General features: G+C 65.3%; 2 protein-coding genes across 2 annotated transcripts in view; both read left to right on the top strand.

The window, feature by feature from the left end:
- The first annotated feature begins 5,928 nt into the window (after positions 1 to 5,928).
- On the top strand, positions 5,929 to 22,399 carry LOC133764898 (uncharacterized). Its single transcript, XM_062198513.1, has 9 exons — positions 5,929 to 6,035; positions 8,926 to 9,052; positions 9,164 to 9,292; positions 12,086 to 12,196; positions 13,154 to 13,238; positions 14,866 to 15,027; positions 15,899 to 16,084; positions 16,708 to 16,889; positions 22,256 to 22,399. The coding sequence occupies exons 1-9, from the start codon at positions 5,929 to 5,931 to the stop codon at positions 22,397 to 22,399; spliced, it is 1,233 nt and encodes a 410-aa protein (XP_062054497.1).
- A 262-nt stretch (positions 22,400 to 22,661) lies between these two features.
- Positions 22,662 to 23,673, top strand: part of LOC133764899 (collagen alpha-1(I) chain-like) — a 33,175-nt gene continuing 32,163 nt past the window's right edge. The window contains exon 1 of the mRNA XM_062198514.1: positions 22,662 to 23,037. Coding sequence (XP_062054498.1) covers positions 22,662 to 23,037 — 376 coding nt within the window. The remainder of the gene's footprint in view (positions 23,038 to 23,673) is intronic.

Here is a 23,673-nt window from a genome sequence, read left to right on the forward strand (position 1 = left end):
TTATGGAGCTCATGTCCCACAGCGGAGCGGCGGGGATCGGTTCCCAGCTCCGGCTCTTGGCTCCGGCCCCTGCCCTTGCACACACTGGGAGGCGGGCCAAGGGTTAAGGACTTGGGTCCCTGCCAGCCACACGGGAGACCTGGCTGGAGTTCCCGGCTTTGGCCCCAGCCAGGAGCCACGGGGGCATTTGGGGGTGCACCAGCAGATGGGAACTCACGTCTCAAAGAAGAAAGAAAAGGGGGAAAAGATCTTTATCTTTGCACTAAAAATATTTTGAAATAGAGTCAAGAAGTGGGTTTGAACACCTGGACTGCCCGAGTTCTGTGAGCCCTGTTAGTCTCTCCTGCCTCTGAGGGTCCCTGTGTGTGAGGAAGTGACCGTGAGGGGCCAGCGCTGTGGCGTAGCAGGGAAAGCCACAGCCTGCGGCGCCGACATCCCACACAGGCACCGGTTCAAGTCCCAGCTGCTCCACTTCCCATCCAGCTCTCTGCTGTGGCCTGGGAAAGCAGTGGAAGATGGCCCAAGACCTTGGGCCCCTGCACCCACATGGGAGACCCGGAAGAAGCTCCTGGCTCCTGGCTTCAGATCGGCGCAGCTCCGGCCGTTGTGGCCATCTGGGGAGTGAACCAGCAGATGGAAGATCTCTCTGCTTTTGCCTTAAATAAATAAACGGCTCTTTTTAAAAAAAAAAAAATGACGGTGAGAATTCTGTCTCCTGGACGGGCTTGACCGCTACACAAGGGCTGGGGTTTGCAGGAGGAAGGCCAGGGGCGCGGCGGATGGAAGGGGAGGGTGCACCTGCTGGGCAGCCTCCGCTGGAGTGCACCTCACCTGCCGAGGGGAGGGAGCCCAGCTTGGCCACCTGCCCCCCGACAGGTGAAGGGAGTGGCAGAGGGTGCAGGGTGTGGAGAGAGCAAGGAGCCAGCAGAGCGCCCAGCGCCCCCGGCCAGGGCAGGGCAGCACTGGAGGGGGGCGGCTGGCATGGGGCGACCTCTGCTTCAAGTTGGACCTGGTTGGGCAGGGAGGTGCTGGCTGTCTCGCCAACAGCCCCGGGCCAGAGGCGTGGGCCCCACCCAGGCTGACTTGGTTCTCTCCGGGCCTCCGCCCGGCCCCACCCACTCTGAGCGTAAGGGTCTGTGGGGGTCTCAGACACTGCCCCGCCTGGCTCGGACTACACGGGACCCCTCTTCTTCCCAGGGGTTGTACGGAGGCTGGGTGTGGTGGTCGGGAGCTGGGGCCCGGGCCCGCTGCCCACGCGGAAGTTCCAGCCCCAGCGTTTAGCAGCCGTGTGGCTGTGCGCGGGCAGGCAGCCCTCCGCGAACCCAGCCAGGGTCCGACCTTCTTCCTGCTGCCCTCACTGCTCCGGGGCCTGCTGGGTCGGACAGCACTCGGCTCAAATCCTGGGTCTGTCAATCAGCCGAGGCTGTCTGGGGTTTGTGTGTTCGGCTTCTCCAAACTTCGTGCGCCCGTGTTCCTGCACGTGCTGAGCCGGGGCCTGGCTGCCTGCCCCGTCGGCCCGCGCTCACCCAGGGCTGACCCCCGGCTCCCTGCCGGTTGCAAAACGCGCTCAGTTCTCGGTGACGCCGCCGAAGCCCCAGGCACCAGAAGGCAGCCTGGCGCTCTGCCTCCTTGCCAGGGGGCGGGCAGGCCGCCCTCTGGACGGAGGCGGGGTGGGGTTGGGTGTGTGTGCACCCAAGGCTCCACCAGGCCTCCCACAGCCCCGGGGAGATGCCCCTCACCCACCTCGGCCTTGTCTGGAACCCAGTCTGCTGGCCCCAGCGACGTGCCGGGCCAGCCGGGAGAACACTGCCAACCACGCACTTCCCACAGCCCACCTCCGTCCCCTGGAGCTGGCCGCATCACAGCACGGGGCTGATGGGCTCCGAGGCTCAGGGCTGGCAGCAAACTGCCCCCGATGACACAACCAGGGAGTGTTGAAACCGGGCGAATCCTGCCCGGATGACACAAGCCGTCACGCTGAGACCCGGTTAGACCTGCGCCGATGACACAGCCAGCGAGGGGCGAGGCCTTGGTTTCCTGTGCTGCTGGGCGGGGGGTGGGGAGACTTGGACCCACGGGGATCCGGGCGAGTGGACAGCAGCCTTCGGGTCGTCCTGGAGCCCGTGCCCCCAGGAGGACTTGGGGAGCTCGTGGGAAACCAGCAGAGGCACCGACACCCACGCAGGCTTCCCGAGGCACCCGTGGCTCCTGGACTTTCCCTTTGAAGACACCAGCGCCGGCACGCGTTTCGACCAAGACAAATGCCATCTTTTAATTCCGTTTCCATGAATGATTTGAAGTCGTACGATTGGTTCTGGTGGATTAAACACAGGGGACGGGGGCCGCAGCGGGTGAAAGCCCCGGCGTGGGGCGCACACAGGTCCCGACTCTGCCGCCGCCGCGGCTTGCTTGCTTTCTTACTTTCTTTTTAAGGATATGTTTGTTTAGTTGGAAGTCAGAGAAAGAGAGAAAGGTCTTCCATCCGCTGGTTCACTCCCCTATGGCTGTCACGGCCGGAGCTGCGCCTATCCAAAGCCAGGAGCCAGGAGCTTCTTCTGGGTCTCCCACGTGGGTGCAGGGGCCCAAGCGCTTGGGCCATCTTCTACTGCTTTCCCAGGCCATCAGCAGGGAGCTGGATGGGAAGTGGAGCAGCCAGGACTCCAACTGGCGCCCACGTGGGATAAGGCACTGCAGGTGGTGTTAGCCATGGCGCCGGCCTAGCAACTCATCCTTGGATCGATTTTGCGGTGAATTTCCTGAAGTGCCTCGGGTAGGAGAGACTCTACGCCAGGAAGGGGACCTGGACTCGCCGATGGCCCTGCACAACCAGGAAGAGGCCTGAGCACATCCCCCGGCGGGAACGCCAGGCTCTCCAGCCACAACAGTGAATTCACAAAGACAGCAAAATAGATGAATAAAGCGGGAAGCAGCTCCAGTGCCGGCGGCGGGGGAGCCGAGCCAGTTTCCCTCGGCCTCACACCGGAGACCACTCGGCCACGGGGAGAACCGCCAGCGTGGCTGCGCCTACTCACGGCAGCGTGGGCGAGTCTCGCAGATGCCGTGGGGGCCACCTGCGCGGCTCCTGCTCCGTGCCCCTGGACGTGGAACTAATGATGGGGCTGTTCTACGTGCAGGGGGCCGGCGCTGTGGCACAGCTGGTAAAGCTGTCTGTGGTGCCAGGACCCACACAGGCACCGTTCCTGTCCCGGCCGCTCCACTTCCCGTCCAGCTCCTGGGAAAGCAGTGGAGGACGGACCAAGTGCTTGGGGCCCTGCACCTGCCTCCCTGCATCCAGGGAGACCTGGAGGAAGCTCCTGGCTTCTGGCTCCAGCCTGGCACAGCTCTGGCCATTGCAGGCCTTTGGGGAGTGAACCAGCAGTGGAGGACCTCCCCCCCCCCCCCCGTAACTCTGCCTTTCATATAAAATAAACTATAAAACGTAACCTAAAATGTGCCTAAACACATGTATCTTTTAATTCCATTTCCCATGGACATCTGAGGTGCCCTGGGACATGAATTCCGAGGACAGGAAAGAACTCACTGTGCTTCCTACAGGGTTAGGGGCCCGGGGAGTGATTGACGTGGAGTGAACCGGGGCGCCCTCTGCGGGGCACTGGGAGTATCCACCTCGATGCACAGCTCAAGGATGGGCCCCAGGGGACCAGTCCTCCAGCAGGGGCTCAGACCGGTCTCACTCCCCCCGGGGGGAAGCATCCACACCATGCCTCAGCCGCCCTCCGGGCCACAGCAGGTGCAGCGCTGACATGCCTATGCTGGCTGTGGGAGGCTCTGGTCCCCGTCTCCGCCCAGGCTCCAAATCGCAGCCGCACCCCCCTTCTAGTGGCGGAGTTGGAACAGCCCTGAACCCGTGTGCTCCAGGCCTTGGTGGAGCGAAGCTTTGTCCAGGCGGCTTCTGAATGGTGGGTGTCAGCGTCGGGGGGGGGGGGCACTGTGTGACGGATGTCCACAGAGCTGTGTTAGGGGCGGGTCCTTGACATCTGGACGCAAGGGGTCAAAGCTACACACCGAGCCATGGCCCCCCGGCCACAGCCGACTGGCAGAGAAGCACCGCCTGCCTTCCCCGTGCGACCCTACCGGCCATGGTGGCCCGAGGGTAGCACATGCACGGTGCGCCACACCTGCCCGCGCCGTGGTTCCAGCCCCTGCCCCCCTCGTCCTTTGCCCTTGCTCTGCGTGGGGATCACCCCTCCCACACACCTGGCCCTACCTTCTCCCCTGCTCAGCGCCGCCGGCCACTCTGCTGGGCTCCTCGGCCTTCGCTGGCTATGGCCAGGGCCTCTGTTGGCCTGGGGGTCTCACTCTGCAGCCGTGGCAGGGTGGACGCAGGGACGGAACAACGCCAGGCTGCTGTCCTCGCAGGCCATGCCTGTGCTGCCCACACAGCTGAGGCCCCGAGGCCGCGGCTGTTACAGAACAGTGGCATTGTTGCACACCCCGGGGCCCTGGCCACCCCAGAGAGGCCCCCACCCTGTCCAGCAGCCAGACAGAGGTCTGCTGTTCCCTTCAGGGGTGCCCTGGGCTCTCCCACGTCTTCCATAGTGGGTGATGCAATGGTGCAGGGTGCCTGCTCCCCGTGGAGGGAGCAGGCAGCAGGGCGGGGGCCGGCTGTGGCTGGGGGCGGGGTCCACGCAGGGCTTGGTTTCAGGGGCGCTGGCTCGTGGTTCCAGGGGAGCATCCGTAATCTGTCTCCTTCTAACAGGCAGGGGAGATGTCCCTAAACAAGCCCTCCGATCGCTGACCAAGTGCCGGCCGCCTGGGAGCCGGGCGGACGCTGGTCTCCCCATAGGGCCAGCCGGACCTCCGACCTCCTGTGAGTGAAAGCCGGGGGCTTTGTGTTTTCTCCCCTCACTCCCTTTACCTCTTCCTGCCGGGCTGAGGAAGACTCCTCCCTGGGGGGACAGGGAGCCCTGGGAGTGACCAGCCTGGCTCTGAAGGCGTCCAGCTTCAGCCGTGTCCGTGGCTGGGGGCTCGGCTGCAGGCGCCGCCCCGCAGAGCCCACGTGTCCATATGTGTGCGCACGGACAGCCTGCCCGTGTATTTTAGAATTATTTATTTGTTTGAAAGGTGGCTGGGGGGGGGGGGTCTTCTGTCCACTGGTTCACTCCCCAGAAACACTCAACAGCTGGGGAGCCCAGAACAGAATCTCCCGCGTGGGTGGCGACACCGCTGCCTCCCGGGGTGAGCACCAGCAGGAAGCCAGAGTCGGAACCAAAGGGTCTGATTCGGGGCAGGCACCTCTGTGGGATGTGGGCATATCAAGAGGCCACTCACCGCTGCCCCCAGTCCACCCTGAAACTGAGGCCAGTTCATTCCGGAGACGACAGAAGCTTGCGCCACTCACGGCCACTTGAAGATGAAATACGCCCGGCATTTTCTTCCAAATATCCGCGTGAGGTCCCTGGTGGAGGTGCCAGGCCTGGCCTGAGCAGAGACAGGCTCTCCATCAGGAGGGGGCCAGACCCTCCGCCTCCCGCCCCTAGGGCGCCAGCCAGGCTGGAGCTCAGAATTTGGCCGCAGGTGGAGGCGGGGCCTGTAGGGGCGCCTCTGTTGAAATGACCCCCCTTGGGGCTGAACGGCCACCCAGGGGTGCAGGGGATCACATGCTGGCACAGGCGTGGTCTGGAAGCGTGGAAGAATCCTTGTGGCAGGGACACGCGACGACTTCGTGGATGAGTGAACGGAAGGTGAGACCCAGCAGGCAGCGTCTGTCCCCAGGCTGTGAACAGCTGGTGACCCCAGGGGCTTCCGTGACCCCCTCCACCGGAGCGCGGAGTTGTGTCCCGCAGAGGCCACGTCGGGAGTACTCACGGCTTCCTGGGGTTTCGCCTGCACGGGGTGCACTCCACTGTTCACGGACGGTGCCGGGACTGGAGCCGCGCCCGCCCCCCTGTCGGTGCTGCCCAGGCCATGGTCATCACCAGCTCCCGCAGGGAACCTGGGTGTGAGCGAGGCCCGCGCTGCAGCGAGCGGCCACCAGGGGGCGCCCAGGCCACGCAGGAAGCTGAGCTGCCTTGGTGGGGGGGCAGTGACACTCCCCGGGGGTGTCCCACGGAGCACAGACGCCCGCCCGGGGTGGGAAAAGGCCGAGTCGGACGCTGTCTTCAGTAGCCATCTCGGGTGTAAGTGCACCGGGGTGAGGTACTGGCGGCACCCGGTCTCCACCTGTCTTGGATCACTGAGCAGCTTGTTCAGAGGAGCGGCCCAGTGCACGGAGCCAGCGAGGGGGCCCCGCCCCCCATGCACTGTGTGCCCGCCTCACACACCCCCACACCGCCCTGCACACAGCAGCGGGCGTCGTCCTCTCGGCCAGCGTCCACTCCCCTGGTGCTGTTCACGCGCCTCCCTCACGCCGCACCAGCTGCCCGCATGGACACCTGAGCCTCCAGGGGAGGGGGGAGGGGGACGAGCAGGTCGTGGAAGCCGCACCCAGGAGCCCACTCCACTCCCCGGGAGCTCCCTGGAGCCGGGCAGAGCACACGGCGCCTCCCGGGGGCCTGGACCCCGCTGAGCCCCTGTCGCCAGCGGAAGCCACGGGATTGGCCACACAAGCTCTCAGGTGCCGGTCCCCTCTGGGGAGGAGAGACGTTGGGAAGGGAGGAGCAAGATGTGGGCATGAGGGGGCCGGCGCTGTGGTGCAGCAGGTCAGGGCACTGCCTACAATGCTAGCATGCCACATGGGCGCCGGCTGGAGTCCCGGCTGCTCCACTTCCAATCCAGCTCCCTGCTATGGCCTGGGAAAGCAGCAGACAACGGCCCAAGTGCTTGGCCCCTGCACTTGGCATGGGATCCCCAGAGGAAGCTCCTGGCTCCTGGCTTCAGCTTGGCCATTGCAGCGAACCAGAAGTTGGAGGACCTCTCTCTGTGTCTAATAATGGGAAGGGGAGGGGAGGGGAGGGGAAGGAAGGGAGGGGAGGGGAGGGGAAGGAAGGGAGGGGAGGGGAGGGGAAGGGAGGGGAGGGGAGGGGAAGGAAGGGAGGGGAGGGAAAAGAAAAGAGGTGGGGACGAGCTTCAATGTAGTTACTAGCTTAGTTATCTTATTATTATTATTATTATTTTATTTATTTGAAAGAGTTACAGAGAGAGAGAGAGAGAGAGAGAGCTCTTCCATCGCTGGTTCACTCCCCAGATGGGCGCAACGCCCAGAGCTGAGCCGATCCTAAGCCAGGAGCCAGGAGCTTCTTCCGGGTCTCCCATGTGGGTGCAGGGGCCCAAGAACTTGGGCCATCCTTCGCTGCTTTCCCAGGCCACAGCAGGGAGCTGGATCGGAAGAGGAGCAGCCGGGACTTGAACTGGCGCCCATATGGGATGCCGGCACTGGCACTGCAGGAGAGGGCGTTAACCAGCTGCCCCACAGCGCCGGTCCCAGCTTAGTTATCAAAGCAAGCAGCCGTCCCCAGTCCCCAGTCCCCAGTGGGTGTTAACGTTGCATCCCAGGGAGCGTCCCAAAGTTCTTGGAAAATTTGTGTTCTGAAAACCAGCGCATGGAATTTGAGTTTGGGGGCCCCTCCTGCGTCTCGCTGTACTGGGCACCCTAATGCAGCATCCACCCCACATGAGAGTGGCCTGGTCCCTCGCTGTGTGCGTCTGAGGGCCCAGCGCTGGGCAGGAGAGGGAGGGCTCGGCGGCCGGCCAGCTGGGTTTGCCGCACGCTTTGCTGGTTCTCTGGACGCTGTTAATAGAGGATGAAATGCAAGTGCTTGGAGAACCCAGCCTCGCGGGGGAACCGGGGACAGGGCCACCAGAGGCGCTGGGTCCCCAGCCCAGCACTGGACCCCGTGTGGTGCAAGTGCACAGCCATGTGACAGCTCCAGGGCTCCCGGCCAGGCTGGGCTCCCGCCGAGGATTCCCCACACCCAGGAGAGGGGGGTCACTGCCCTGCCCTCACCTTCCGGCTGACCTCGGCCACCTTCCGGCTCTGCACCTGAAGCTCTGGCCCCCGGGTGCATCTTCGTGGCGGGCCGGGGCACGGCACCACTAGCGCCTGCCAGGCTGCCCTCAGGGAAGCCACTCGCCCCTGACTGCAGGGTTTCCTGGGACGTGGTCTCGGGAGACTGGGAGCAATCGGGCTAGAAGCTGAGCTGGCGCCTTCTCCCAGACACGGGGCTGCGTTGTGGCTGACACTGTCCCTGGGGCGCCTTCCGGAAGGCGTGGCTTGCCTTGGAGGGGGCCGAGGATGAGACCCCTCTCCTTCTCAGCTGCTGAGGGGCTCTCGGGGCTCCTCGGGCGGCAGGTGCTTCCCCGATGGCTGGAGTGGCTCTGTGACCTCGCCCGGGGCGGAGCTAGGAGTGAGCTGAGACCACGACCCTGAGAGCTGCCACCGGCTGGTTTCGTGGTCTCGGGGCAGTGGCACGGAAGCACCTGCTAGGCTGCTTTCAGGATAAGTGGTCCTGACGCGGGACCCTGGGAAGAGGACCGGGACTGCATCCCAAACACAGGAGCTCGTGTTGCCGGTCGGGGGACCACGCTCCGAGGACTGCTGCCATCCGCTGAGCTGTGGCTGCGCCAGAGCAGGGGGAGGGGGCGTGGCTGCACCCCGGTGAAAGTTCGGTTATGGCAGCGGCCAGTTCAGTGGCCCCCACTTCTGGGCGTCTCCCGGCTCCGAGTTGGTGAGGCTTTGGCTCACGGCTCTGTACAGACGCGGAGTGCGTCCACTAGCCTCGGCCTCCTCCCTGGGCACTCAAGGTGCAGCAGGTGCACAGACCGACCACGAGGCCACCTGCCCTGCCCCCTCTGGGAGCTCCCGGTGGCCCCACCCAAAGGCCGCACGAAGCCCTAAACCTCACCCCAGGGGCTGCCCTGGCCTCCTCCTCCAGGGCGGCCTCGCACCGGTGGTCACAGCACCCATGCTGCGCCCAGCTCTGGCTGTGAGGGGTGCCCCAGTCACTGCCTGGCGTCTCCCCACAGGCTCACCATGGACAGCGGCGTGCCCCTCATCTGTGACTACGGCTCGGGCCTCAGCAAGGTGGGCTTCGCAGGAGCCGAGGCGCCCCAGGCCATCTTCCCAACCATGCTGGGGAAACTCCGGCACGACGTGAGTGACTTGGGGTCCGCCCCTCGCCCCCACCACCGTGGGCTCATCCTGCACCGACAGATGCAAGCCCCCAGCACTCCCAGGACCCGCCCCCCCCTCTGTGTTTTCCAGAACGTGTTGGTGGGAATGGAGGAGGAAGACTGGTTCATCGGAGCCGAGGCTCAGAAACACCGAGAGAGAATCATCCTGCAGTACCCCATCTCCCGAGGGAGCGTCGTGAACTGGGACACCATGGAAAAGGTGGGCTTCAGCCTGTGGGGCCCGGGGCACCCCCAACGCCAGGCTGCGTAACGCCCACTGCTATGGGAGCTGCAGGGGACCAGGGAGAGTGAGGCCTTGGTCCCAGATAGAAAGGAGCGATCGATACGGCCAATCTGAGCCCCTTGGTGCCAGGGGTTCCAGCAGGGCCTGCGTGTGGGTCTGAACAGGTTGTGCTTGGCCTTGAATGGGGCTCACTGTCCTGCAGATGTCCTGGGGCAGCCCTGGAGGCCGACGTCTGAGCTCCAGGCATGGAGTCCACCTGTCGCCTGCAGGCTCCTGCTGAGGCTGGGGGTGGGGGCAGAATCTGCTGCAGGCCCCTCATCCCCTCTGGGCCCTGCCCTCTGCGTGTCTGCGTGCCCCGCCCCCTGCCCATCACATGGGATTAGGTCCCCCCTGACTCCAGGGTAACCCTGTCCCTGCCTCACTACACCTGCAGTAACCTCCTCCCAGACGGGGCCCAGGGGAGACACCAGTGCTACGTAGTGACGCCCCCAGACGTGGAGGTGCCCAGAGCTCAGCTGGCCCGTCTTCCTGCTGGTGTGGGCCACGAGTCGGCGGCGCTGTCCTGGGTGAGGCAGGCGGGCGGCTGCTCCCACACGGACAGCTCTGCGGGGCTGAGCGAATGTCCCCCCAGCATGCTGGCGGCTGCGCCCAGGGCCCGCCGTGGGAGAGGCCGGGGTGGAGGCAGCCGTGCGCTGGGGCACGCACTCGGAGGTCCTGGCCATCACTTCCATTGCGTTGTGTCGGTCACACACAAGCCTGTCCTGCCTGTGTGAGAGAGAGGCCCTCACAGGGCGGGAACCCTAAAGGCAAGGGTTGTGGCCAGCCATCTTGGAGGCTGGCTGTAGGGACAGCGTTCACAGGTGTCTTCGTCAGCGCGGCTGGGTGTTGGCTCTGGCTGTCGCCCTCACTGAGCAGTGGAGATGTGTCTCGGGGGTGCTTGGCACCTGGCTTAGGGGACACACCTTTAGCACGGCCATTGCTCCACCCTCTCTCCCACTTTGGAAGAGGTTTGCACAACCTGAGCCCTGATGGAGCTGGATCCCAGGGTCTCCCCTGGGGCAGGGTCCCGGGGTCTCCCCTGGAGTGGGATTCTGGGGTCTCCCCTGGAGCAGGATCCCTGGGTCTCCCCTGGTTAGAGACCCTGGGGTCTCCCCTGGAGCGGGGTCCCGGGGTCTCCCCTCGTCCCAGCCCTTGTTTCAGGCCCTCACCCGAAGGCCACCATCACTGCAGTGACCCCTTCTCGCCCCTACTTTATGCCTCTGATTCGCCCCTGCGCTGTGGGTCGGATGACCCCTCCCACACTCATGTCCACCTGTGTCACCTCCCTCTCCCGTCTGTCAGTGACATCCAGTCTGTGGGTGGCCGGCCACCGCCCGGGAGCCCGCCTGGCCTTTGTGGGCTCCACTCCTGCGTCCTTGTGCCCTCCCCAAGCCCCTTCCTGCACTGACGGCCCCCAGGGGATGGCCAAGCACGGCCAGCTGAGGCCCTGCCGTGTCCGGGTCCGTGCTGGTGGCTTCAGGCGGAACCGTGCCCCCACTATGGGCACACGGCAGACTGACCCCCAGGCCGCAGGTGGCCTCACGGTTGCCACGCCCGCGGCTGGGAAGTGCTGGCACCCGCACGGCACATGTGGACAGTCCTCTTCCCTGCGCAGGGCAGGGCAGGTGTCGGTGAGGACCCGCCCAGGGATGACTGGCAGGTGCATGGGACCACGTCTCCCACGCAAGGGCCCGGAGCAGCCAGGTTCCCGTTTGTGGGGGAGCCCAGGGACCCATCCCGAGGGACCTTTGAAGGGACTGTTCATTAAAATGAGGTCAGTGCGTCCCCAGGGTCTGACTGGGACAGGCCGTGAGGACGCAGGGCTCAGCAGGGGAGCCGGCCCCATGATGCCTTGCACTTGGACGTCAGGCTGCAGGGCTGGGGGGCAGTGGCTGCCTGCTGTTGCCGCCCCCACACTTGGGCGCAGGGGCTTCTGCCAGCATTGTGTGGCCATGTCCTCCTGGTCCTCCACGGGGGAGGGGCCGGCTCTCTGAGGACGAGGAAGCCGGAGTGGGCAGGGCCCAGGACTGCAATGGACTCGTACCTGCCCAGAGCCCTGGTGGTCCTGCTGCTCACATCTGACCCCTGGGGACCCCAAGGCCCCCCGATGGGCACCGGCTTCCTGGTGCCCCACAGCCTCGCTGCAGGCCCGGGGCATGGATAGAGGCCCCCACCCCACTCAGGTCAGGACACCCTAACTGTGAAGACACCGCCTCCCTCCACCCATCCTGTGTGCAGGGCCCGGCTCGAGGCTCGGGGCCCGGGGGCGGGGATGTACCCGGACCCTCGCGCGCCTCCCGCTCACTCCGCATCGTCTCCAGAACTCATCACAGCGCGAAGCAGACAGGTGTCCCCCTGCGAGGAACGGCTGCACGCTCAGGGCTGTGGCTCAGACACGGAGATGCACCTGCTGCTGTCGGACGGATGGACAGACAGACAGACGAGAAAGACATGGACGGAGGATAGAGCAGATGACGAGCGATAGATCCCAGATGACAGGGATGGATTGGATAGACGATGGGCGCATAGATGATGGGGGTCGGATACTCAGATGCCAGATGATAGAGGTAGATGGATGACAGATGATGGAGAGATGGATGATGGTTAGATCACAGATGAGAGAGATGCAGAGAGATGGATAGGTGATGATGGGGAGGCAGGCGGTGACGGGTAGCCGACAGCTGGGCAGACAGACAGACGCCTGACCCCTGCCGCCTCTCTGCTCCCCAGATCTGGCATCATTCCTTCTACCAGGTGCTGCACACCGCCCCGGAGCAGCACCCCCTGATGCTGACCGAGCCACCTTTAAACGCACCGGCCAACAAGGAGAAAGCGTGCCAGGTACCCGGGCCTGGGTGGCGAGGGGACTCCAGGAGCCCAGCTCCCAGTGCCGCCCCAGCCTTGGGGTCAAACCCGGGACCTTGCCTTCTCTTTGCAGAGAAAGATCAAGACTGGTGGGCGAGGGGCCCCTGGGGTGGTGGGGGACAGCACCCATGGCTGCCGGGGGAGCCAGGGACAGGGGGGTCGCTCGTGACTGCGAGACAACGCACGGCTCTGCCCCTGCGCCCCGCCCCACCCCACCCCACACCAGGCCTAGGTCTGGTTTCCAAGCTCCGAGGTCTTCTCTGAGCCGCACCTGGGCCTGCGCGCACCAGGAAGGGGTCAGTGGAGGCCCTGACAGCATCGCCCGGATTGCCCCAGGGCCCAGGCCGGTAAAGGAAGGAAGGGGCCTGGGATGGACGGCAGAGTCCTCCCTAGGGCTGGAGCCGGGGCCAGCTGGCCGCCCGTGTTCCGGGCTTCTCCTGGTGGGTGCATGGTTGAGCTATCAGCCGGCAGCTGGGGTCACGTGCCTCACCCCCCACTCCTAGGGCTCAGTGCCGCCTCCCGTGGGGAGCAGAGACTGGAAGCACAGGCCCAGGGCTGGGCCTGTTGCCCCGGCCTGCAGCCAGCACCCTGTCACCACGTCGGCTGTGCCTGGTGTCGGGCTTGCAGTGGGCACGGTCACAGTGAGCGGCTGCCGCTCTGAATCGAAGTGGAGGGGAGGGCGCGGCTTCACAGAGGTGTGGGGCCCACCCTGACACCACTGCCCTCCAAGTCTCCCAGGCTCTGGAGAGGAGTGAGCCCACTGCCCAGCCTCGGAGACTGAGGGTGGCACTGGGAGGCGCCGGCATGCTTGCTGTCTCCTCGCCCAGCTCTGTCCTGGGGCCAGTGCCGCCTGCAGCGGGGTTCATCTCGGGCCTGGGGAACGGAGGAGCCCCTTCCCAGACGGCCGCTGCCAGCAGGTGCTGATGTCCCCAGATCCTGTTCGAGACCTTCAACGTGCCTGCCCTGTACCTGGCCAATCAGGCAGTCCTCTCTCTCTACTCCTCCGGGCAGACCTCCGGTGAGCAGCCCTGGGGAGCCCGTGCTGTGGCGCCCGTGCCGTCTCCCTTGCACCCCGATGGGGGATGCCCGCCACAATGCAGCCCACTCCCTCCCTGACGAGGTCCCTGCTCCCCCCCCCCGTTCCGGAGCCCTGGTCTCCGTCCCCACAGGTCCAGCCGTTCACTTACCGTCCCAACACCGTGAGGTGTAGCCGACCCACCGCAAAGCACTGCTGTCCGGGGAACGGTCTGCCCAGGTCTGACACGGGTGACCAGGGGACATCCTGACCACAAGATAGTGACCCAGCCAGCACCCCCGCACTGCCCCTCCAGGCTGGCCCTGCAGGGAGCTGGCGCTATGGAGGGTTTTGTGCAAATGGCGCCATGAGATGTGTGGTTTGGGGTGCCTTCTCCCCTCAGCACCGTGATGTGGGGTTCACTGCATTGCCATGTGCACCAGTGGCTCATTGCTTTCTGTTGCTGGGCAGCATTCCGTCCTGGGGTCCACGCGGCCCCCGTGCAGGGACACCGGGCTGTTTGCGGACCAGGGCGCTGCTGCGGACATGCGTGTGTGTGCGTGTGTGTGTGTGTGCAGGCACAGACATCTGCTTGCGTTCCCCTGGGGCAAACATCTGGAAGGGAAACGGCTGGGTTATGCGATAGGCATTCATTTCACTTTTTAGACAATGTCCCAGATTAGGGGCAGGCGTTGTGAGACACCAGCTTGGGGTGCTTTGAAAGGGCTGGTTCGAATCCCAGCTCCTCCACTTCTTTTCTTTTATTATTTTTTAAAGATGTATTTTATTTGATTGTCAGAGTTACACAGAGAGAGGAGAGGCAGAGAGAAAGAGAGAGAGGTCTTCCATCTGCTGGTTCACTCCCCAATTGGCCACAATGGCCAGAGCTGTGCTGATCCAAAGCCAGGAGCCAGGAGATTCTTCCGGATCTCCCATGTGGGTGCAGGGGTCCAAGCACTTGGGCCATCTTCCACTGCTTTCCCAGGCCACAGCAGAGAGCTGGATCAGAAGTGGAGCCGCCGGGTCTCAAACCAGCGCCCTATGGGATCCCGGCACTGCAGGCCAGGGCATTAACCCGCTTCGCCACAGCACTGGCCCCAGCTCCTCCACTTCTGATCCAGCTCCCTGATAACGCACCCTGGGGGGCGGCAGGTGGTGGCTCAAGTACTTGGGCCCCTGCCACCCACGTGGGAGACTCGGGTGGCATCCCTGGCTCCTGGCTTCAGCCTGGCCCCGATGTGCAATGTGTTCTTGGCTCCCAGACTCACCAGGTGAAAGGAGCCCCTTCTCCAGCCCTGGTCAGCCCCCGTGGCCCCCATCACAGGGAGCTGCTCCTCCCTGCTGCCTCCCCCACTGCAGGGAGACCCTCCCAGTGTGCAGGCACCCCCAGGGGACCTGGGCCAGACCCGTGCACAGGGACCTTTGGAGATCTGACTGCTAACGGCTGCACCTGTAGGGCAGCAGGGAACCGGCACTCCTGTCCAAAACGGGAATCCTTCCCCGGCCTAGCACCCGCCCCTTCCGGGGAGGAGAGCTTGCTCCTGAGCCTCCGCCATGCCCTCCGGCTGCCTCCCCTCCTACCCCCCACCCCCACCCCTGCCTTCCGATGCCAGCATTTTCTCTTGTCCAGGAACCACCATTGAAGCCGGGGAGGGGATGACGCACTTCGTGCCCATCAGCGAGGGCTGTCCTTTGCATCAGTCGACCATCCAGCTGGACATCGCGGGGCAAGACCTGACCTTGTACCTCCTGCAGCTGCTGTCAGCTGGCGGACACCCCCTGCTGGGCACAGGTAGGATTCTGCCGAGCCCCTGGGACCTAACACCCTTCTTGGCTGCCCAACCCACGGCCCTGGAAGTGCCAAGCCACAGCTAGTTGGCCAACACCCAGATTCTAAAAACACCCCCGCCTCTATTTAGGGGCGAAGGATGAAGCCCGAAGGGACGAAAGCACCAAGGAGGGCCACAAGGAGGGTGGGTGGGGCAGAGCCACAGCTTGTCCCCCACAGGCGCGGGTGTCCTGGGTGCCTGGGGCTTCTCCTCCTAATGGCTGCCTGGGGGTGATGGTTAAAGTGTCCTTGGAGATGGAGAAAGGGAAGGGGGAGACAGATTTGCCTAAATCCAGGCATTTCGTGCTCGGCAAGGAGGGGTCTGAATCCACATTTATCGCATCAAAGCCCAAGCCAGGAGAAGGGAAAAACATCGGGAGAAGGCAGCGTTCGGATGACGGGAGAGGGAGGGGTGGGGTCACAGCACCTGTGGGGAGGGAGGGGTGAGGCAGGAGCTGAACGCTTCCCGGGGCGTTGGAACTGGGACGAGGGGAGGGGCCCAGGCAGGGCCGCCGAGGGAGAGTCGGTGTGCCCAGGCTGACGGACCAGCAGGGAGGCCCAAAGGCAGGCAGCTGGAACGTGACACCCCAACTCCAAAGACGCAGCCGGGGCTGTAGGCTGTTTCAGCCCCCAGGTGGGCAGGCGGGGTAGCCAACCGCAGCTTAGAAAGTGCTGGCCGCATCCAGCCGGGCTTCCCAGGCCACCGATCCTCTGCACACCCAGGCTCCGGACACCCGGCACCCGGCGCAGAACCCAGAGCTGGAGCCGCGCACGGACACCACAGCTGCCGGGGCTCCCCTGCCCGCCCGCCTCTGACGCCTGCCTTTGTCCGCAGCTGACCGGGAGTGCGTCAGGGACCTGAAGGAGAGGTGCTGCTACGTGGCCCCCGACTTTGACAGGGAGAAGGAGCAGGCCTCGCCCTCCTGCCAGGAGAAATACCGGCTCCCCGACGGCCAGGAGATCTGCCTCGGGCAGGAGAGGTTTTTCTGCCCCGAGGCACTCTTCCAGCCGGAGCTCATCGGTGAGGTCACCTCTGGCTTCCCCAAGGCCACCTCTCGGTTCCCCCCCTAGGTCATAGCTGGGCTTTCCCCAGGTCACTAAGGGACTTGTCCCCAGACACTGACAGGTCTCTCGCGAAAGCTCTGGATACCGGGCGTGACGATGTTCCCGGCACACGCGTGTGGTGGGCGGTTCTCCTGGTCTGGGTTTGTTTACCGTCCAGAGAGCGCTGTGAGCGTCCTGTGTCGCGATGTTGCCTCTGCCGACGTCTCGTACGACGGTGGGTGCCGAGTACAGGAGCCGGGAGCTACCGAGGACCTGGGGTGTGGTGCTCTCTGCACAGAGCGGAGAGGCCACTTCCTCAGCCCCGAGTGGGACCACGGCACCAAAGTTCGTCAGTGTTTAATTTGGAACAAAAACCCGTGCATGTATTTCAAGATTCCCCCTGTGCACCAAAGACTCCTACTTTTAATTGCACACTCTATAAACTGGGCAAGGCCACGGGCACGACCCCATGGGGACTCACAGGGGCCTGGCAGTGGGCACTTGGAGCTGAGAATGGGGAGCCAGCGGCCTGCAGCCCTGGCGGCCGGCAGGGAGGAGCCCAGGTGTGCAGCCCCCAGAGCCGGCTCTGTGTCCGCCCAGGGAGAAACAGTGTGGGGATGCACATGACGGCCGTGCAGAGCATCTCTGCCTGCAGGCCCGCGCTCTGGAGGGCCCTGTTCGGCCACATCATGCTGTCCGGAGGGACCAGCTGCGTCTCCGGCTTGCAGTCCCGACTGCAGAGAGAGATAGTGGAGCTGGTTTCGCCCGCACTTACGGTCAAGGTAAGGGTCTCCTGACTCGCCCTCTGGGGGTTCCTGGCTCTCGGGGCTGCCCGGGGCTGGGCCATTGGGGTGCTGGGACCGGGGAGACGGGACAAGCCCAGCCGGGGCGTCTGCAGGCTGCAGGAGCGAGGTCGCCCCCTGGCTTCCATCAGCGCTGCCTCTAGGCTGCTGGGCAGCCTGCACCCAGGGCCGCCCCCCCCCCCCCCCCGGTGCTCGCTGCCCTCCTCTGGCTGGCGTCCCTCCCACCTCTGCTGGCTCTCTGGGCTCTCCGTGCCTGGTGCCCCTCATCTGTGGAGCCTCGGAATCCTTCCCGGCTCACCAGCCGGCCCTGCAGCCGCTGTAGCCTCCCCTGCCCGGCCACAGGGGTCCTCGGGGTGTGGCCTTCTGCCGAGGCCCGCGGAGACCCCCACACACCTCGAGGGGCACCACTCCTGGGGCCTGAAGCTGCTGCCTTGCCTGTGTGTGCCCTGCTGGGGTGGATGTGAGGGGTCCCGGGACACTGGGGTGCACAGGGCAGCAGGTGGGTCTCTGGACTCCTCTCCTCTGGCTCGGGCTCCTGGCCACGCCCCTCTGCGCCCCTCCCCCCCCCCCCCGCCTTAAGGCAGGGCACTGCGAGCTTGGAGACAGGATGGACGGTCCAGGCCCTTCTGACCCTCAGCACCCCGGGCTTCTCTGGACGGCTTTCCCCACCGCCCTCACCCCACCTGGGAGTTTGGGGCCTCGCTGCTGGCAGGCTCCTCACCGGGCCTCTGCCCCTCCCGTCTCGCGAGGTCCCTGGGCTCGCCCCTCTCGCCCCGCGCTCTCTGGAGAGGCGGGCTGAGGCCGGGCGGGATCGGTGTCTCCTGGGGAGCAGGCGGGCGCCAGGGGTCCAGGGAGCGTGACGGCAGCATCGTCTCCCCCTGCCTCTCACGCCGCCAGGCCTTCTCCAGGCTCTGGAAGCTCACACGTCTGTCTCCTCTTTGTGCAAACACCACCCGTCCAGCGCACACGTTTGTCACCCAGACTTGGGACCTCCTGAGTCTGGGGCTTCCCTGTGTCGTCCTATCCGCCAGGGAGAGTCGGGAAATCGGAATGAAAAGCGCGAGTTTATTTTGCTGCCAAAAAAAAAAAAAAAAAAAAAAAAGCCTGCATTCGTGTGAAACACGTTTGTTGCTGTTCTGTGGGATCTCCCGGTCAGCACTGCCCATCGCGCCCCGGGCCGCCCGTCGGGCGAGGTACGGGGAAACTGCACGTGGGTTTCCCAAAACCGCGGCGCCAAAGTAAACTCGCACTTCTACTTCCGCTTCCCGCGAGCCTCCTGAAGCCGGGGAGCTGCCTCTGCTCCGTCCGAGACACTCATGTCCAGGCAGAAGGCGCTCACCCCCGCCATCCCCCGGCTGTGGAATTCTCACAGCCAGGGCCCTACCCCAGCTCCCGGGAGCCCTCAGAGCTTTCGTGGGAGCTGAACTTGCGTGGGGTCGGAGCAGAAGGCTGTGCCCGGCCCAGAGCAGAGAGCACAGGAGCGTCCTGGGCGGCTCCTCTGTCCACTTCCTGCGTTCCCGTGGCCCTCTCTGTCCACCCGGGTGGCCGGGCTGCGGCCACACCCTTCCCACCCTCAGGCTGAGGCGCAGTCCAGCGCCCCCAGCCCCAGAAGCTTCCCCCTGAGAGGCGTGAAGGGGACGCCTGGCCCCTCCCTGGGTGACTTCTCTGCTGTCCACCTCCAGAGGGGGAGGGAGGGACAGCCACCCCCACCCCCGTGAGGAAGAGCAGCATTCTCTCCCCCAACGAGCCGGGCCACCCAACTGGCTCCAGCGGGGCCCGCTTTGCACAGACTTACGAGGGTTGGGGTCTTGCTTTTTCCGCCCGACGACGGTGTGACAACCAGGCACGCTCAGGGGAAGCTGTTCCTGGAGTTCTGGCCTGGGCTCTTCTCCCAGCCGAGCCGTCTGACCCCTCAGGCGAAGCTGGACAGTGGCCGTGACCACCGCGCCCAGGCAGCCCGCGTGTGTGTGTGAGGCTGGGGTGTGCAGCAGGCTGGGTGCAGGGAATTTTTTTTTGAAAGGCAGAGTTACAGGGGCTGGGGGAGACGAGTAAGAGAGAGATCCTCCATCTGCTGGTTCACCCACAAACACTGGCATCAACCAGAGCTGGGCCAGGCAGGAGCCAGGAGCCAGGAGCCTCATCCGGGCTCCCATGCGGGTGCAGGGAGCAGGAGCCAGGAGCCTCATAGGGCTCCCACGCGGGTGCAGGAGCCAGGAGCCAGGAGCCTCATAGGGCTCCCACGCGGGTGCAGGAGCCAGGAGCCAGGAGCCTCATAGGGCTCCCACGCGGGTGCAGGAGCCAGGAGCCAGGAGCCTCATCCGGGCTCCCACGCGGGTGCAGGAGCCAGGAGCCAGGAGCCTCATAGGGCTCCCACGCGGGTACAGGGGGCAGGAGCCAGGAGCCTCATAGGGCTCCCACGCGGGTACAGGGCCCAAGCACTCGGGCCATCTTCTGCTGCTTTCCCAGGTGCATTGGCAGGGAGCTGGCTGGGAAGTGGAGCAGCCGGGACTGGAACCGGCACCCACGTGGGATGCAGGCACTGCAGGCCAGGGCTTTGCCCACTATGCCACAGCGCCGGCCCCCAGTTTTTTTTGTCAGAGATCAAAGTTCAGTTTTGCATGCGTATGGAGTCCCCTGTGTTCCCTCTACACACTTTGCAAGTGGAGGGTGGAACCTGCTCTGTGGAATTGATTCACTGGGAAACAGCCAGGGCTCCTGGGCTCGTCCGTTTCTTCTTTCCAACTCAGCCTTGCTCAGCCCGGCCTGGCCCCCCGGGTCTCTCTCCCTGACGCGCCCGCTGGCTCCCCGGGTCTCTCTCCCTGACGCACCCTCTGGCTCCCCGGGTCTCTCTCCCTGACGCGCCCGCTGGCCCCGCGGGTCTCTCTCCCTGACGTGCCCGCTGGCCCCCCGGGTCTCTCTCCCTGACGTGCCCACTGGCCCCGCGGGGCTCTCTCCCTGACGCGCCCACTGGCTCCCCGGGTCTCTCTCCCTGACGCGCCCACTGGCCCCGCGGGGCTCTCTCCCTGACGCGCCCGCTGGCCCCCCGGGTCTCTCTCCCTGACGTGCCCGCTGGCCCCCCGGGTCTCTCTCCCTGACGTGCCCGCTGGCCCCCCGGGTCTCTCTCCCTGAGGCGCCCGCTGGCCCCCGGGGCTCTCTCCCTGACGCGCCCGCTGGCCCCCCGGTCTCTCTCCCTGAGGCGCCCGCTGGCCCCCCGGTCTCTCTCCCTGACGCGCCCGCTGGCCCCCCGGGTCTCTCTCCCTGACGCGCCCACTGGCCCCACGGGGCTCTCTCCCTGACGTGCCCGCTGGCCCCCCGGGTCTCTCTCCCTGATGTGCCTGCTGGCCCCCCGGGGCTCTCTCCTTGACGCGCTTGCTGGCCCCGCGGTCTCTCCCTGATGCGCCCGCTGTCCAAGGCCGTCTGGCTGGTGTTTGTGTAAGCGCTCCTCTGGCTGACATCGCAGCCCTGAGTGGAAGTGGGCGGGGGTGGCCGGACCCACTTCCTGTGCTCCGAGGAGGAATTCAAGGACAGGGCGGGTGAAGGCTGGGCGGGGGGAGGGGGGATCCAGAATCTCTAGGCGAGCTCAGGAGAGGCTGGGGCCGTCCCTCCCGGAGGCCAGGGGCTGGGGCCCAGGCCGGGGGCCTCAATCCAATCCTCAAAGCGGCAGAGTCTGGGCGGGGCTTGGGTGCCGTCCGTTTTCTCGCCCTTCTTTGGGAATCTCCCAAGTGTCACGGCCCTGGGTTCGCGGTGGGAGTGGGAGTGTCCGCCATGGTAATTTCGCCACGCCGACATTGTGATGAGTCACAGGGCCGCAGCGACGAAGCCACAGGAGCTGTGGTTCTTCCTTGCACAGAGGCACGACGTCTGGGAGATGTGGGTGGGGGTGGGAGTGCGGGAAGTGGGGGCTGGGCTGTGGGGGGGTGCTGCGTGCAGGCTTGGGCAGCGTCAGCACGGACAGCAGGGGCTCCCCGGCACCTGGCGTTGTCTCTGCCTGCTGTGCAGACTCCGAAACCTGCTTTGCTTTCCCCTTTCTGGTTCTGTGCTTCTTTGCATCGCCTTGAAATTCTGCAAAGGGTCTTCGAATTCATGGAAAACGTGCTTCACGGGAACGCCCACAAACATTTCAAATGTCTTTTTTTATATAAAGATTTATTTATTTATTTGAAAGTCAGAGTTACAGAGAGAGAGAGAGAGAGAGAGAGAGAGAGGTCTTCCATCCGCTGGTTCATTCCCCAGATGGCCACAACGCCTGGAGCTGAGCTGAGCTGAAGCCAGGAGCTTCTTCCGGGTCTCCCACGCGGGTGCAGGGGCCCAAGGACTTAGGTCATCTTCCACTGCTTCCCCAGGCCACAGCAGAGAGCTGGATCAGAAGTGGAGCAGCCAGGACTCGAACTGGTGCCCACATGGGACGCCGGCACTGCAGGCGGTGGCTTCACCCGCTAGGCCACAGCACCAGCCCCTCAAAATCTTTGCAGCAACACAAGCTCATCTCCCAGCCCCACAAACTCCGCTGCGTGGGGGAATCTTCCCTCGGCCCACGCCAGCGGAGCACACGTGCGTGGTGCCGGAGCCTCAGAGCTCCCTCCTCCCACCCCTCCAGAGCCCAGCTCGGGTCTTCCAGGCCCCCTCTCAGGCGCCCCTGCGGCTCCGACCCGCACGCCCGCCTCCCCCCGCCCCTTGTGTGATGCACACGCTGTCACGCCATCACACGCGCCCAGAAAGGTCAGCGAGCCGGCACAGCGCCGAGTCCGGCCCTGAGCAAGAGGCCTCAACCTTCCGGACTGCAGGGGCCTGGCGGGTGGGTGAGGGTCGCTCCCCGGCCCGGCCCCTGCCCCTGCCCCAGCCCGAGGGGCGGCCCCCGGATGAGAGGGGCCGCGGAAAGCCACTGCTTGTAGCTCTAGCCGGGAGGCAGAAGTGGGGCGCAGCCGGAGGCAGAAGTGGGCGCAGCCGTGCTAGGTCCTGGTGATAGGTCGGCTGGGCTGCTTGATTGATTTTGCTTATCCACGCTTCCTAATTCTTCCAAAAACTAACGCGCGCCCCAGGCGTGGTCCTGACAGAGGATAAATGCACCTGTCCGGGCAGGCCGGGGCCTGCGTTTCGGCAGCCAGTGGAACGGATGGGAGGCGGGGCGTGGAGTTCCGAGTCTCCGCCCACTCGTAAGGCGTGGCACCAGCCAGGCGGGAGGATCGACCCCGGCCTGTGAGGGTCTCTCTGGGGTGGGGGGGTTCACTCCGCCCCCACCCCCACCCCTGCCCCGTGAGGGTCTCCCTGGGGTGGGGGGCTCGTCCGGAGTTCGGAGAGCCCAGCTTTCATTGAGGTTTCTTTGCCTGCCCCCCCCACCCCTGCAGGTGATCAGCTGCCCCTACTCTGCCTACGGCGCCTGGGTCGGGGGCTCCATCTTGTGCTCCCTCTCCACCTTCGAGGACATGTGGGTCACCAGCTCCGAGTACAGTGAGGTCGGCTCCTCTGTCGCCTGCAGAAGAAGTTTCTGACCCACGGCCGGACGCCTACCCCATGCCAGCGCCAGCCGAGGCGCAAGGACCGCCCGCCCCCAGCCCTCCATAAACCTGGCTGAGGAGGCACACCTCCTGTGTTTTGTCTGGGTGGGGGCAAGGGCACTTCCGGCCCTCGTTGGGTGTTGATCAGTCGGGACGTCTGAGCTGCACCTCGGTACCAAGCACCCCCCGGACCCCGTGCCTGCCATGGCTGAGCCACACCTCGGTACCAAGCACCCCCCCGGACCCCGTGCCTGCAATGGCTGAGCCGCACCTCGGTACCAAGCACCCCCCGGACCCCGTGCCTGCCATGGCTGAGCCGCACCTCGGTACCAAGCACCCCCCGGACCCCGTGCCTGCCATGGCTGAGCCGCACCTCGGTACCAAGCACCCCCCGGACCCCGTGCCTGCCATGGCTGAGCCGCACCTCGGTACCAAGCACCCCCCCGACCCCGTGCCTGCCATGGCTGAGCCGCACCTCGGTACCAAGCACCCCCCGGACCCCGTGCCTGCCATGGCTGAGCCGCACCTCGGTACCAAGCACCCCCCGGACCCCGTGCCTGCAATGGCTGAGCCGCACCTCGGTACCAAGCACCCCCCGGACCCCGTGCCTGCCATGGCTGAGCCGCACCTCGGTACCAAGCACCCCCCGGACCCCGTGCCACAAGCACAGGTCCCTGACGCAGCCTGCCTGTCTGCTGGGCAGGGGGCAGCAGGGCCTCTCCCCTGCACCTGCTCTCCCAGACCCTGCTGGCCGGGCCGCGCCGTCTGGAGGGTGCTCCTTTGTCATGGATGTGTCGCCCTGCTCTCTCTTACGATCACAAAATACCGACGATCGGGTGACTTTGGAGGAACGGGACTCCTTGGGGTAGCAGGGGGTTTGTGAAGCCCCCTGGGGGGCCGGGGGGACCACGTGGGGGATGGAGCAGCACAGTAGCTAGGGTCTCTCCTCGTCCTCCGAAGCCATAAATTAGGGCCTGAGGTTTCCAGCACCTGAGCTGGGGGTGGGGGGGGGGGGGCGCTCACATCACAGCAGGGCATAAACCCACACTCAGCCCTCTGCTGGGTGTAACCCGGGCACCAGATGCTCCCGCCCAGAGGCACACGCGGCTGCTCTCGCCGTGAGGCGGCCAGAACATGTCACATTGGCGGAGGAACTCCAATGGAACAGGTTGAGGGTGAAGCCAAGCCGCAGAGCACGGCCAGTGACCAGGTGGTGTAAACACAGCTCAAGGACGTGCACCTGAGCCGGGCTCCTGGCGCTAACGCGA

Source organism: Lepus europaeus, chromosome 7, assembly GCF_033115175.1.
Source record: "Lepus europaeus isolate LE1 chromosome 7, mLepTim1.pri, whole genome shotgun sequence".
In the NCBI taxonomy this organism is placed as follows: domain Eukaryota; kingdom Metazoa; phylum Chordata; class Mammalia; order Lagomorpha; family Leporidae; genus Lepus; species Lepus europaeus.